This window comes from Fomitiporia mediterranea, assembly GCF_000271605.1.
Source record: "Fomitiporia mediterranea MF3/22 unplaced genomic scaffold FOMMEscaffold_8, whole genome shotgun sequence".
Taxonomy (NCBI): domain Eukaryota; kingdom Fungi; phylum Basidiomycota; class Agaricomycetes; order Hymenochaetales; family Hymenochaetaceae; genus Fomitiporia; species Fomitiporia mediterranea.
Genome location: NW_006760393.1, coordinates 803,079 through 817,911, shown reverse-complemented (window position 1 = coordinate 817,911; position 14,833 = coordinate 803,079). Strand labels below are relative to the sequence as shown.

Genomic DNA, 14,833 nt, shown 5'->3' with positions numbered 1-14,833 from the left:
GAAATGAATTGTGGAATTTTGACGCGCCTTGACAGGCGCAGATCAAACTGAAACTCGTGACGCAACGTTCAATTTGGTGCGGTGAGCTTTTTGGCATTGACCACCACATACAAAAATAAGGTTTCTCTCTTTTTAACAGCAGTAAGAATACACAACCTCCAATGAGCTGGAACAGACATGGTGGTGGTGGACGGAGGAGGAACAACAGAGGTGAGAATCTAAGATAGACTAAGTCTTGAAGAACCTTGGCATGAACTTGTTTTCATCTCTGGCGTGACGTGCTTTAGATGAATACGATGACCGCCTGGGACGTGAGGTGTATGAAACACCTGAGCAGCATCTGAGGACTACGATCATTCATTATGGCAATGTGGTGAGTTTCACGGCTGAGAGGTGTAACATTTTTTTCTGAGTCTGAGTACGCGACGCCTTGCTGTGGACAGGATGCCGACCAGGAGCTTGCAAGGGTGGCAAAGGAAATTCGTGAAGAGAATGCTAGGTCTTCCAACGTCCCTGCTATAGCAGAAGGTTTTCGAATAGGGTATGTGTATCCGTTATTTTCATAAGTTGTCCGCACTCATGAAAATAAATAACGCCAGAGTGACAGAAGAACCGTACAAAATTCCTCACTATGCAGCCCTCCTGCGCGCTTTAGATGAAGGCGCAGAAGGTACAACCGATACTATGCTGGGAAAACAGGTTCTGGATGATTTCTGGAAGGGATTCCAAGGATTCTTGGATAAATTGGCGTGGAGGCAAATCAGGCTTTGTGTGAGTGTAGTTCAACCATAAATAATTTCATGAAATTAATTCAATGTTTCTATCAGGTCCACTTCTTCGCGCATTTGACGAGTGCACAAGTCATTTCTGTATCTTCCTTGCTTTCATTGTTGCAATCGTTTACGGCTGCCTTGGAGGAGTTTGGTGTTTCTCATAGCCGAGCTAAGAATGCCGCTCTTTGTGCGGCGGAGGGCCTTATGAGGGTGAATATTCCAATACTTGATGTACCATATATAGTACTGATACATTTTTTAACAGGCAGGACCGGAGTTGAAAAGCCAATCTCCTTCAGAAGTCACAGAGATCATTTCTGCCATTCAGACGTACGCCGAGACGTCTTCTGGAAGTAAACTTCTGGCCAGTCCGTTAGTAAAGCTACACACCGAGTCCGATGCATTCGAAGGAACATCAGAGGTATGTATCGCGGCACTCCTAGAGAGTCACTAACAAACCCTATCCCAGCTTCTGGATAATGCAATCGCCGTGCTCAAGTCACTTGATGAGAACGACTTTTCCGACTGCGATTCGAGCTTTTTGAAACCGTATTCAGTCAAGTCAGATGATCCTGCTCCGTACTTTGACCTGCCTTCAGTGCTTGTGCCTCCCGAAGCCATTGAGCTTGAAAGTCTCACCGGTGTTGCAGAAGATAGTGCAGCTGTGGTTAAAAATGAGGAATGGCCCGAATACCGTATACGCACTTTTGCCAACGATGTATGTTTATTTAGACTTGTATTATCTTATCACTGACTTTTTTCTTCTTTTATAGATGACTGCTGATCCCACGACGGTGCTCGGCTATGCCGTCAATGTCCTCATCTCCGATGTTATTGACATCTTCGAAGTAAATAGGAAGGAATGTGCTAGGTTCCTCTTTGAGCTTCCTAAATGGTTGCCGTCCGGTACTTTCAAGCCAAGGCCAGGCGTGCCAAGTGAGAACGGTGCTGCAAGTGGACCATTATGGCAGCTTGAAAGCTGTATCATGGAAGTATGTTTTAGAATTGCGTCTCTTCGGTATCAAACTCTGATTAAACTCCATCATTAGAGTATCCTCGCAAAGATGCTTGTCCTCCCAAGACCGTTACACAGGCCGATGTACTACATAGCATTGATTACTGAGCTCTGCAAGCTGCAGCCATCGACAACCGGGCCCGCGGTGGGCAAGTCAATACGAAAGCTCTATGGTTATCTCGTCGATGGTCTGGACGTAGCAGCTGCTCATAGGTTCACAGAATGGTTTGCGACACACATGAGTAATTTCGGTTTCCAATGGGTATGGAAAGAATGGTATGTTTGGCGTTGATGATCTATGTGTCACATTTACTTATTGCCATTTGTAGGGTTCCGGATCTGTCATTGCCAAGCCACCATCCAAAACGCAACTTCATCCGCCGAGCGATCGAAATCGAGATACGACTTGCATATTTTGATCGGATACAGAAGACGCTTCCGGAGGCTTATCAAGCTCCAGGAACTGATGCTCTGCCTGATGAAGCCCCAGGACCTGAGTTTACATATGATGATCCTCGTAAGTGGATCTGCAGATCACTTTTAATTCCACCTGTTCCTAAACTGTTTTTAGGAAACCCATACCATGAACCTGCTGAGCAGCTGCTTAACCTCTTACGTGGTCGTGCAAAGGCCGAGGACGTTAATACGCACCTCGATACGCTGAAAAGCACCGTTGCGGATTTGTCCGAAGGTGACGTCCGTGTTGACGCTGTTGTGCGCTCGATCACAGTCCAAGCTTTGTTACACATCGGGTCTCGTTCGTTCTCCCACTTCCTTAACGCCATTGAGCGCTACCTGCTCCTTTTACGTACACTTTCGAGTGGAGCGGAGGCGAAGCAAGACATCCTCAATGCCGTGGCACAGTTTTGGCAACGTAACCGCCAAATGGTACGCATTGTCTTTGACAAGCTCATGCAGTATCAAATTGTCGATCCGTCGGATGTCATTGCTTGGGCTTTCTCGCCGCATCCTCAGGACGAGGACACGAATGTAGAGCGAATTGATACGTTCCGATGGGAGATTATTGAGAATGCGTTGGATAAAGCGAATGGACGTGTGATGATTGCTAGAAAGAAGGTAACTACGTTAAGGAAAGAGGAGGATGATAGTCGGGCGCGTGAAAAGGCGGAGGGGAACATGGAAGTGGATGCTGAAGGCAAGTAGCTCAATTCATCCTTATGAAAATTATGCTTAGGTTCGACATACACAGCTTTGGAAGAGAAACCTGCGGAGGACTCACCAGCGCTTAGAACTGCGCTCAAAGCGTATTCAACCTTATCGAGCGAGCAGCGTGCAGTACTGTCAAAAACACTTAACGAATTCGTTAACGCTTTGTCGGATACAAGTGCCGTCCTCACCGAGTCCTCCTGGGACAATCGATCGAATTGGACGAACACGGAGTGGAATATTTGGGAAACGTGGGGATGGTACCGCAACTTCTGTCGACTGGTGAGTCTTCATGATTCATTGTTCCACTGGCAAATATCGGATTGACACGTTATCCGAATGTAGTTTGCCCCGTATCTTCGTGCTTATTCGACTGCGCTGGGGACGGTCGCGTTCGCCAAGGTGGAAAGCTCAGAAGACGATGCAGCTAAGCTCCTCAAGCGTGTATGGAATGTTTCTACAGGCCAGGAGGCCTAAACTAGCGTATTTCATTTTGTGCCTGTTTTTATTCTTCATCATGTCCTATCAAGCTAATGCAATGTCGGTTTGGGAAACTTCAACTCTACCAGGACTCGAATTGAATATAAAAAGGCAAAATATTTCCGCTAAATCTGGCAAGTAGCTCGAGGGCCGGTCAGAACGCGACGGGCTTCTTGTCCCGAAGTCTATTTGTTTTTATTTGTCTATCCTCATGCCTCGTTTTTCTTGAATCTTTGATCGATGGCTGAATCAATCACCTGGCGCTCCACGAAACCTGCACTAGTGCTGTGACCTTATGATGGAAATTTTAACATAGCTCAGGACTTCCCCACTCGGATTATTCTCTCCAAGTTGGACTCTGAACACTGGAAGTAAAATGGCAAACTGCAGGCTCATTTTCGAGAACAATAGAGACGGACTTTAATTTTAGCCTCGGACCAAAGTATTCGACCACTTTCTCGGAAACCATTGCTAACGCGCTCGGGGCCGGAGCTGCAGGATGCTTTGCTATTGTGTCTCGTGGTTTGAGATATCGATCTGGCAAATGAGGCATAACGGCCACTATCCCTGCGAGGGAATAAAAAGGGATCTGATGAAAAGGAGTAGGTAGCCTTTCCGTTCCCTGCTCCACCTCAGTCTTTCTTCCGCTCATTCTACTTGACTTACGGCTCCTAAGCTCTTGACGAGCAAGCCTCTTTCACTCTCATTGTCTTATTGACTTTTATAAGATTCTAACAACACTCGCTTAACATTCGACACTCATTACGATGCGTGCTACGAGTCTTTTTGGTTTTACGCTTCTCTATGTGCTACCGTTCGCTGCTGCGCATGGATATGTTCGGTCACTCACTATTGATGGCAAGAAGTTCAAGGGTAACGTCCCGAATGGCGCGACGAATCCTAGTGTGATCCGACAGGTTAATAGCGTCGAGCCGGTGAAGGGCGCGACAAACAAGGCACTTAATTGTGGTCCAAGCGCGAAGAAGGCTTCGTTACTCGCGGATGCCAATCCTGGAAGCACACTTGAGTTTGACTGGGCCGGCGGTGACGGTAGCAACGTACGTTATTTTCTTATTCATTTTGGTGATATAGTCGTGATTTGTGCTAAATTTTCCGCTCTTTGTTGTGCAGTGGCCACATAACATTGGGCCTATGATGACTTACCTTGCCTCGTGCGGTGATACGACATGTGACAAGTTCGATGGTAGTGATGCGAAGTGGTTCAAGATCGATGAGGTTGGATTGAAGGGAGATAGTGGTAGTACTTGGTTCCAGCAAGACCTCAGTAAGCTTTCACGTTCATTCCCTTAGTATTTATTCACTGATAGTTAATTCTGTTTTCTTCCAGTGAATGGCAAGACAGCCAAGGTTAAGCTCCCCAACAACCTTGCTTCCGGCCAGTACCTCGTCCGGCATGAGATCATCGGATTACACATCGCCGAAAAGGAAGGAGGCGCTGAGTTCTATCCCTCTTGTGCACAGCTCAACGTCGGCGGGAACGGTTCGGGTAAACCAAGCTCGAGCGAACTCGTCTCCCTGCCTGGTGCATATAAGGATACTGACCCGGGTATTTTGTTCAATGCTTTCGACGGGAATAAGAAGTATACTTTCCCTGTACCGAAGGTTGCGGCTCTCGTTGGCGGTGATAGCAATACTGATTCCGGGTCTGGGTCGGACAATTCAGATGACAACTCGACTCGAGCAAATAACGTGGCTACGAACACTGCTAGCGGTGACGACGGCGCCTTGCCTACTGCTTCCACCGAGGACAGCTCTCCATCCTCCTCCAGCTCGGGGAAGAACGGCGGCGGCAGTGGTAAGGGCAATGGTAAAGGATGCGGAGACGACTCCGACGATTCTGGCTATGGCTCTGAACCTAAGTCCAAGTCTTCTACTGAATCGCAGACCGTCTCCGCATCTGTCACTGCAACGCCCGCTCCGACTCCAACTTTGTCATCCAACGTAGACGGACAGAGCGGACAAAACGGATCCGTCCTCACGTCGTTCGCTACCACCTCAACCATCGTCCTCGACTCCATCCCCACCGACGCTGTTTCCGAGTCTCCGAAGCTCCGCCCTCGCCGCGTTAGCCGCGTGATGCGACATCTCCTCGCTCGATCTTACCACTAAGCTTCTGACGCACAAGGCGCAAATCGATACGAAATGACAGTCTAATCGCATTTTACACGTCCGGACGTGCTTTTCTTTGCTTTACTCTATCTTATCTTACCTTACTTTCCACTTTATTTCACCACATGGTGATTCAGTGAAACACCCAGGCTTATACGAGTCCATCCCGAGATCTGGTTATCCTCACCTATTTTTCAGTCTAAGGCATAGATATGCCTTTGTTGTATTGATACTTGATGTGTCACTGTTCTACTTATGTATCAATAGGTATAAAATTGAATGGAATGTGTTTTCTACTCTACATGACCAAGAGGAAAAAGTTGCCACCGGAGAACCCGAACGAATTCGCATCTAAATCTCTTACGATAGTGCAATACAGTGGGGATAAAATAAAACGACAGAAAGTCTGTGGCTTCGTGAATCGTGAATAAGCTCAACCTGCTATAGTCACCTCGAAACAATCGGCGTTCAATAACCAGACATCCGAGAACATAAAGTTCCACAGAACGCTAGAATCCGCAGAACTCCAAGTCAAAAGAAGTTACTCCCTCTTCTTCTTCGGCGCAGATTGACTCGCCAACGTATACCCAATCGTCCCGACAAGGACAGCAGCCGCTCCAGACCAAAGGTACACATTCCCGCGAGAGCCACCGAGGAGCAGCACGCTAACCGCAAGTGAAGTAGCCTTTCGCACGACGAGTACGAGAGATACTGTTAAGCTGTTCATGTGAGAGGTGAGCCGATTTACGCCGGCGACGCAGAAGAGCTGCGTGAGGACGTTTAGGAAAAGCGGCACGTAGAATGCCGGTATGCGTAGCGACGGAGGACGGATCGGGAGGTAAGGAAGGGGTGATAGGTGGTGAGCATCTGAGTCACTTGCAGAAGAGAATGGGAGTGCAAGTTGCCGCCCGGCATTGGCTGTGCGGACCTGTGAGACGAGATCGCGCCATGTGAAGCCGAAGAGGGGCAAGGCGAGGGCGTGAAGGTAGAACATTGCCTCTTCCCAGTGACCGCGGCCGTACCGCTCAAATGTACGGTCTTGTGAAAGCCCAAGCGCGCCTGATAATACGAGCGCTAAAGTAAGAATAGCGATCCCAATTGCATACTGCCTATACGAGGTTGATTCTATTTCTAGATTGGAATAAGCATGAGCAGAGACTTCTGCCTTCGGCGATGCATGGGACTTGGATTGGGTTGCGGATAGAGTTGTGAGAGCTACTCCGAAGGTTACAAGAAAGACCGAGGCAACCTGGACCCTTGAGTACCTAAGGACCGATCAGCGGGATTTCTGAGTATGTGACAGGGGCACTACCGTCGCTTCTCGAAGGCCCATCCCATGAGCATGTTCACCACGAGGCCGCCACTTCGGAAGATGATGTGTACTGCCATCGGGACGCGATATGCGAATGCAGCATTGTTAAGAAGGCTGATCAAAAGAAAAAGCAACACTTGGACAGCATATCGTGAAAGAGGGATGTGTCTATGCTTCAAGCGATATTGAAATGGATTGAGTGAAATTCTAGCCGCACGAGGATACAGCAAGGAGGGTTGATCGGGAACGGAGACGTCTAGCACTGTGTCCATTTTATTCGAGACGACAGGGTCCATTTGCAAGAGAACCTTGAAGGAGTTAGACGGATTGCTCTGTTCGGTAGGGTCACAAATAATTTGTAAAGGCTCCTTTTTCATTCGAACGAATGGATCTCCGTTGCCATTTCCCGGCTGGACTTCATGTCCGAAGTGAGCAAGTGTGCCTTCTACCAAGGGGGCGAGATCCTGTGCAAATGCTCGCGAGAGGCGATCATCTGGACAATATATGGAGATCGCTTTGGCTTGCGCGTCAAAAGACATATTAGCAACGCGTCGAAGAGCATCTTGCCGAGCGACGCGCATCGGAAGAAGAATAAGTTGCTTCCGCAATCCGACCAGCGCCACAAACAGAAATTGGGCGAACGTAATGAGCGTCCCTGCTGGCGGATACTGGGAGGTGATGACTTCTAGAGTCAGGGCATTGCTGCACGAGAATTTCCGGTTCAGATGACTTGTTCCATTCCAAGGGAAGTGAATGAGGCGCGCACCTGCAGCAACCCCCGAATATGAAGGAAAACGTGGTCAGGAGCTCCGCCACTGTTGCCCAGGAGCAGAACCGGAGAAGAGCGATGGTACCCATAGCCGTTCAGCAGCTGTCATATCGCAGGCTGTCTATATGTGTCTATAAGCATTAAGCTGTGCTGCAAAGTGTACGTGTAATGCAATGTTGCAAGCTGCGTATATCCGCGCACGTGCCCTCTTGATCTCACGTGCCGCGCAGCTGGACCAGATAGGATACGGCTCGGCTACTGAGTACGTACAAAGGATTCTACCAGTCTGCCGCCCGCATTTCTCCTCCCGCCTTAGTCCCTGTCGCCGTCGTGCACAGCGAGCCCGGTCGCCTGCTGGTTGCGCGGCGACGTCGGTAAATGCCCCCTCGACTCATCTGACTCATTTTCCTTTACGCTCTCCCTCGCTCTTCCCCGTTGGCTCTCCGACCGACGGGTGTCTCGCGCTATGGAGAACAAGGTCTTGCCTGCCGTTCGCGTCCCGACTGTCTCAGCTAGCGACGGAGGCGATGGAGGTGGCGTGACAGAGACGCCCATTGTCGACCTGCCGCCCTCTGAAAAATTCGGCTTTGCGTATCCTGACCAGCCGATGATCGCGCCTATCTTGTCCGCCAGCGCTCCTGACCCGGAGTCATCTGAGCCTGAGACGTCTGAGGCAGAGTCGCAAGGGTCAAGTAACACGCCGCCAATGGCTGGAATGAGGGATCCAGCTGACCATACGCCGGCAAACGAGACGCCAGACTCCAATCCGACTCCTGTGCCTTCGCCTTCTCCACCACGGCTTTCGCGTGCATTCTCGATGCCTTTGCCTTCACAACTTGGCCATCTCAAGAACCCGCATCGAACCCCTCCACAGGAGCAATATCTCGTGCCACCTTCTCCCCTCGTTCTGGCTCAATCACCGAACTCTCATTTACAAGAATTATCTGTCGAGCTTGCCGACTCGGTGCAGATGGTTATTCAGACTCTCCTGCAGATATCGCCACCACATCTCCTTGATCCTGCGAAGGAACAATTTGCCGCCTGTTCCCTTTCTGTGCCAAGCCCTTCTATTTCCGCCATGCTCACCGCCATGAAAAGTCTCAATTACATATCGGCAAATATGTCAACACTTGCTGATGATCTCAAAATGCAGCCGGAACTCTCGTCTCATGGGCGGGAATCCCCGCCTTTGCTTTCCCCTGCTCAAGATGACTTCGACACAGGTGAAATGCTACAGAGTGTGGGAGATGCCTTGAGTGGCATTGCAGCAGAGGCCGGTGTTGAGCTCGTTTTGTTTCATGCAGACGTGGGTATGAAGCATGTGAGCGTACGAGGCGACGAGTGTGGGATTTCCTATGTGTTAGCACATGTACGTCCTGCCGATTTTTTCTTGTCACTTTCTTATTCTGCTCTAGATGGTCCGGCAAATTTTAGATGCATCAAAGCCGGGGGACACGATTGAAGTCGGCTTACAAGTAAAGCCAGAAGTTGGGGATTCTAGAGAAGGAAGCCAAGGACCGTCGGGTTCCGAGGGCGGGAGTCGATCTTCATCTCGGGCTTCATCCCTACCTGGATATGACGGGCCTCTGCGGTGTACTTTCGAAGTGGGACACAAGTTTGGCTTATCGGATGCAATCCATGCTATGGAAAATAATCCCCAGATTACGGCAGGCACCTCACTCTTTCGAGCCAGACCCCGCCTGGACACGCTTCTGTTTCGACGAGTCCTCCATCGAGTGGGAGGGACCGTTAAGGAGGATTTGCAACCGAGACTGTTTTCTCCGGGACGTTCATGCGAGCTTTCTATCGTGCTTGAGCCAGGTTCGGAAGATATCCTGTCTCAATCGCCGAAATTAAGCGCTGAGGAGCTGTCCATGCGACAGCCGTACGCTAGCATGAATATTCAACTTGCTTCCGAACCGACTTTAGAAGAGCTAAACCAATTCGTGGAGCAGTTGAAAGGGAAGAAAGTTGCTCTGCACGCGAGTGCGAGGGGCTCTTTCGCGCATCATTTGACAAGTTATTTAACTGCTTGGGGTCTTGACGTGAGCCATATGACAATGACAGCCTCGGAGGATGATTTGTCGGATATTGTCTCTGCGGGCACAGCAGTGAGCTCCGACGATGGGCGCCATCGGATATCGCCAACAGTCAAGATGACCGACTCACCGGTTCCAATCGAGGTCAATCCCGTAGAGGAGCAATTACGTGAGAAGTCAACGAATGAAAGCGCTGCATTCGTTATTATTGACGACGACGTGGGTGCTCTGCGAAATCGCTTGGTGCAAATGCGCTCGGAGGCTCCCTTCAACCTAAGTCTGACGCAGCGTCCCAAACTGTCTGCTCACCACAGGCCAAAATCTTCTCCACAGATATTCCGTACAAAAGTTGTTAAGCCAACATTTAGCCCACAACAGTCCGCATTCCACCCTGTGATCATTCATTTTACCAGCCTACAGAATTATCGGCTAGTAAAGGACGTGATACACACCATTCTCTCAACGCCAAACCCGTCTAACTTTATTCCCGAAATTATCGTACTACCTAAACCAGCCGGTCCACGCCGGGTTCTTACTGCATTACGGACGGCTGTAGTCAAGCCAATTGTCGATCCTTTCTTTTCACCGATAGCAACGTCACCGATGAGTCCCACTGGCCAAGGAATCAATCCATTCTCCCCGTTTGGACCCGGTTCAAGTCCGTCACAGAAATCCAGTCGCCCACCCATCAGTCCAAGGACTGCATCGGATCGCTCATCTCGATCATCAAAAGACCTGGTTGAGCACGTTCCTCGTTTACCTCCCTCGCCTCTTCGCGAGTCGGACAGCTTGGAGTATTTCTCGGAAGCAGCAGAGAAATTAGGCACCTCTCCAAGCTCGGGCCTTGTAATTCAAAGTCCCGACGGGCAGCCCGCTGGAATTTTCTTTCACCCACGAGGTGCTGGATCACGCTTTCAACGGACGGACACTGGTGCGACTCTCGTGAATCCACCTAATTTGGTGCGGGATAGTGGAAATTTAAGGCCTCCGGGTGAAGTTCGACGGTCTATTTTGCAGCGGCGCGGCACTTCACAGGTACACGAGGGTGATATGTCTCCAGGCGAACGTCCTAAGCCGTTCAGTCGGCCGAAAGCTCCTGCGCGTAACCGGAGCGGTCTAGCATACTTTGGTGACATTGGCGGCACAACTCCTTCCGAGGTGAATATGCCAGACTCACCTGGGCAGCACTGGGTTCGGACACTCGACGAATTAGCGCCGCCTCCCGAGATTACAAGTACGGCCCCAACGCCGCCTGTCGGCACTTCTCTTGGCGATGACAGACCTTCAACCCAACCAAGCCCTAGTATCGCTTCCGATAGGAAATCCATGAGTCTGCCCACCTCGCCTGCTTCAAATAGGACTGTCTCCCCACCATCAGCGGGCACGAAGCGCAGCTATAGTCGAAGAGGGCCAGCAGATTCTCCTGGCACTTCAGGCACTCCGGTCCCTAGGAAAGGAAAAACAAGCGATGGCAATATCGTACCTCCTGTAAATGTGCTCATAGTAGAAGGTAAGCATTATTGGTGCACAGCTCGTTATTGTAGCTCAGTTTCTTGGTAGATAACCCAATCAACCAGACGATTCTTTCCACGTTCATGAGAAAGAAGAAAATCAAGTACGATGTGGCAAAGAACGGAGCGGAGGCTGTTGCAAAATGGAAGACGGGAGGTTTCCACCTGATATTGGTATGAGTATCTCCTTTGCCGTGGATAACATTCTTGACAATATATTCGTAGATGGATATCCAAATGCCTGTCATGGACGGAATAGAGGCTACGAAGGAAATTCGTCGATTAGAACGACAGGTACTCGGGAACACTTTTGCTTCAACTCCGCCTCTGGACGGCGAGCAGACACCCTCGGATGCAGCTTCGACGGATTCAAAGCTGAGCATGCATACACCGTTCAGGTCATCTGTCATCATAGTCGCCTTAACTGCGTCGTCGTTGCAAACGGACCGTGTAGCTGCCCTAGCAGCAGGTTGTAATGACTTTTTAACGAAGCCCGTGTCTCTGCTCTGGCTCAACAACAAGATCATCGAGTGGGGTTCGATTAAGGCCCTGCAGATGTGGGCAGACCTGAGACCTGAAGTTATGAAGAATATCTCTTCGGGGCAGGTCAACCAAGCGAAAAATGTTGCCAGTAAACTGCACGTTCCGGAACACCGTAGGACCCACTCCCCACCATTGGTGAAGCAAACTCCGAAGGGTACTAAGATACGCGTCTGATAAACTCGACAAGCTGTGTGACTCACGTGATGTAACCTTACCTTCCTAATGCAGCCTCCACAATGAGCACGAAACTCGTCCATCCAGAGACCCAAAACTCAAAAAGTAGCACCATTGATTTGTTGTATTAAGCCTTCTCTACAAGATGATGGAACAGAATTTTTTAAAAGTGAATATTGGCTGAGTTATTTTGCAAACTATGTTTTTTGCTCTAAATGCTGTAATTATACTTTTCCAGCAGTCTGGTAAATTTTTTAATTTTTTTCCTTCAGATTTCGCCACCATTAGATAAGGCTATATGACAAATAATTGCTATATATGTATATTACATAATAACATTTATAATATATAGTATTTGTCATAATGATCGGATGGTGTAATCATCTTGATAAAGCTACAAAATTATAGATACAGACTGTAATGGTCAAATATTTTATTGTTGTAATATTTAATTCTATCTGAAAATAGGCAAGATTCTCTTCTCTGTATTATATAGAATCATCTTTGGCTGAGGCAAAACTTCAAGTTGAAGTTACACTCTGAAATTTCGCCGTAAGGGTCCTTCCTAATTTGGTAAGCGTGGGTTGTGACCGTGACGTGACTAGCTTGTCGAGTTTATCAGACGCGTATCTTACCTCAGCACAGATCGACGCTATGCGAGCGCTCAGCTCTTCGGGAAGAGTCCCTCTCGCGCGAGTATTTGATGCTATTGAATGTAAGAGTGAATGTTATTTTTCTACACGCTATTGTGTCTTAAATCGGTTTGGCAGCGGATAACTCGGATACCGAGAATCGGACGGCCATGATGGGTTCTGTAGGTACCGAGGCAATCAATACGCCTGTTGTTGGAACGGAAAGCAGCGACTCTTCTGGTTCTTCCGGTAAGCAGGATCGCCATTTAGTTAGCATATGACGCTCATGTCGATGTTTCTTTAGTTCCTGCGGATACTCCTCCGGATGAAAAGCCGAAGTCATCGCCTTCTGCTTCACTGAGAGAAATTACTGGTCAGGAAGCTCTCCGAGCACACATCGAAGATTCGACGACCGAGGCTTACTCGACTGCGGAACGATATGCGTTAGGTCGACCTGTAATTCTTGGCGAAAGGACAATGAGTAGCGGTCAGGCGTCCATCGCAGCACTTATGCACGACGGCAATGATTCCCCTCAAGAGGAACATGTGACTGGTGATTCCTCTGCATCTGCACCTATCATTGACAACAAAGAAGGTCCGCATTTGGATCAAGAGCAACCAGATGACCCATGACGGTTTTGGGCGACCCTCGGACTCGTCCTACTGGTGCTGATCTATTTGGTCCAGATGCTCATTCTGAAGGTCGCCGGGAGAATACGTGGTTTATTTTATTGACCTTTAGAAGGTCCGCTCGTCACTGCGTCTCGCACCTGCTCATATACATATACGATCTCATGATGTCCTCTTATACCCTGCTTGACCTGTCCTGCTCTTCCCCATGTCAACACATGTCGCTGTCTCCATGTTTCGCTTAGGTCCGATCTGACACATTCTCTGGGGGTTATTGTACTCGTCTTTCATACTGAACTTTGATATACACAAATTGTACTTTATGGCATCCATCCTTCTTCCTCTTCCACCACTCCGTGTTTTATCTTATTGAAATTTCCTTTGTACAGACGTCTATACTCATTTGCTTCGCATACCGGTCATTTAGTATTAGGTGCTCTCTGTCTTTTCGTTCATGCATGGTTAGCATATTCGGTTTTCCTCGCTCCTCATATGTTCCCCTCCCTCATCTCTCTTCATTTTTCTTTGGGGTTTTAGGGTGCTCTGTTCTCATTAGGGTAGAATGTGTCGTTATGGCTTGCTATCATACACGATGTGCTAAAATAGTAGTACTGGCGGGCTATGTATAACGCAATAGGGCCTTGGTTTATCTGATGTTCTCAAAATATTTCCGAACGATTGCTTCCTGAGGAGTGCTATTTTCAGCAACGATGTCGTGCTTATATCAAGCAGCGAATAATTATAATACTCTAAATGAACTCTACTTCTACAGTCAATCCAGTTTCTTTCTGGACTGTATTTGCATGCCCAATTTGATAAGGTAGAGGCACAATAAACTCGACAAGCTTGTCACGTCACCGTCACAACCCTCGCTTGCCATATTAGGAAGGACCCTAGCGGCCAAAATCCAAGCCAAGGACCTCATGTCAAAAATCAAGACTCTTATTTCCCCATTTTTTATGTCAAATTTCTATAGAGACATGTTGACTATACTGTTTACATTTGCTAATAGATTGACTTTACTATTGAGTGTCAATCTGTCTTCTGAGACATTACAGTTCTGACAAATAACAGTGACTAATATAAGTGTCTTACCATATTTGGCATTATTAGTCATGTATTAGTCAGATATTTCTTTTTTAAGGGTGGCCAAAATTAAGATGCAAAAAATAAAAAAACTGTCAAACTCTACAAAAACAAAGAATACAGTGTTTAGTACAAAAAAAGGTATTTTTATATCTACTCAGTCAGTTTTGAGAAAATTGAAAATTTGTTCCACAGAATGATAAATACAACTATTAACTACTATTCTGTGGGAAAAAAAGTGTCATAAGGTTGGGAAAATATAAACTCAACCAACTGTAATGTAGTAGTACTAGCCTCTTTTAGACTATACAATGATGGACAAAATAACTTCCTCAAATAACCTCAAATGAATATTTGGGCAACATAGAATTGTAGAAAACATCTGTAGCTACAAATGTATGTTTTTATTTTTCAAAAATATTGTAACCTCTGAGGTTACACACATGACTTTAGTTAAGTATATAAAGGGCTATTTGTAGACACTTACATCACAAAAAAGTCTTAAGTATTGTATTTGCTTGTAATCCTATACATTTTGTACCTTTTATAAATTTTGTCAATGTTAATATAAT

The 14,833-nt window shown here is 47.8% G+C and overlaps 5 protein-coding genes across 5 annotated transcripts; 4 read left to right on the top strand and 1 right to left on the bottom strand.

The window, feature by feature from the left end:
• Positions 1 to 161: 161 nt before the first annotated feature.
• FOMMEDRAFT_157996 (uncharacterized protein) lies at positions 162 to 3,432 on the top strand (the record flags this gene model as incomplete). The annotated part of the gene is made up of 13 exons (XM_007268096.1): positions 162 to 210; positions 288 to 373; positions 444 to 541; positions 600 to 771; positions 828 to 983; positions 1,039 to 1,194; positions 1,243 to 1,491; positions 1,547 to 1,765; positions 1,823 to 2,064; positions 2,118 to 2,305; positions 2,360 to 2,905; positions 2,984 to 3,237; positions 3,301 to 3,432. 13 exons carry the CDS (start codon positions 162 to 164, stop codon positions 3,430 to 3,432), a joined length of 2,547 nt encoding a protein of 848 aa, XP_007268158.1.
• A 728-nt stretch (positions 3,433 to 4,160) lies between these two features.
• FOMMEDRAFT_110262 (uncharacterized protein) lies at positions 4,161 to 5,718 on the top strand. The gene is made up of 3 exons (XM_007268095.1): positions 4,161 to 4,493; positions 4,567 to 4,720; positions 4,784 to 5,718. The coding sequence occupies exons 1-3, from the start codon at positions 4,203 to 4,205 to the stop codon at positions 5,563 to 5,565; spliced, it is 1,227 nt and encodes a 408-aa protein (XP_007268157.1). The 5' UTR covers positions 4,161 to 4,202; the 3' UTR covers positions 5,566 to 5,718.
• Positions 5,719 to 5,858: 140 nt separating this feature from the next.
• FOMMEDRAFT_169108 (UAA-domain-containing protein) lies at positions 5,859 to 7,735 on the bottom strand (the record flags this gene model as incomplete). Its single annotated transcript, XM_007268094.1, has 3 exons — positions 5,859 to 6,830; positions 6,878 to 7,579; positions 7,644 to 7,735. 3 exons carry the CDS (start codon positions 7,733 to 7,735, stop codon positions 6,107 to 6,109), a joined length of 1,518 nt encoding a protein of 505 aa, XP_007268156.1. The 3' UTR covers positions 5,859 to 6,106.
• A 206-nt stretch (positions 7,736 to 7,941) lies between these two features.
• Positions 7,942 to 12,083, top strand: FOMMEDRAFT_141652 (uncharacterized protein). Its single transcript, XM_007268093.1, has 4 exons — positions 7,942 to 9,015; positions 9,062 to 11,195; positions 11,246 to 11,370; positions 11,422 to 12,083. The coding sequence occupies exons 1-4, from the start codon at positions 8,113 to 8,115 to the stop codon at positions 11,911 to 11,913; spliced, it is 3,654 nt and encodes a 1,217-aa protein (XP_007268155.1). The 5' UTR covers positions 7,942 to 8,112; the 3' UTR covers positions 11,914 to 12,083.
• Positions 12,084 to 12,683: 600 nt separating this feature from the next.
• Positions 12,684 to 13,674, top strand: FOMMEDRAFT_141651 (uncharacterized protein). The gene is made up of 2 exons (XM_007268092.1): positions 12,684 to 12,794; positions 12,850 to 13,674. Exons 1-2 carry the CDS (start codon positions 12,716 to 12,718, stop codon positions 13,176 to 13,178), a joined length of 408 nt encoding a protein of 135 aa, XP_007268154.1. The 5' UTR covers positions 12,684 to 12,715; the 3' UTR covers positions 13,179 to 13,674.
• Positions 13,675 to 14,833: the final 1,159 nt, after the last annotated feature.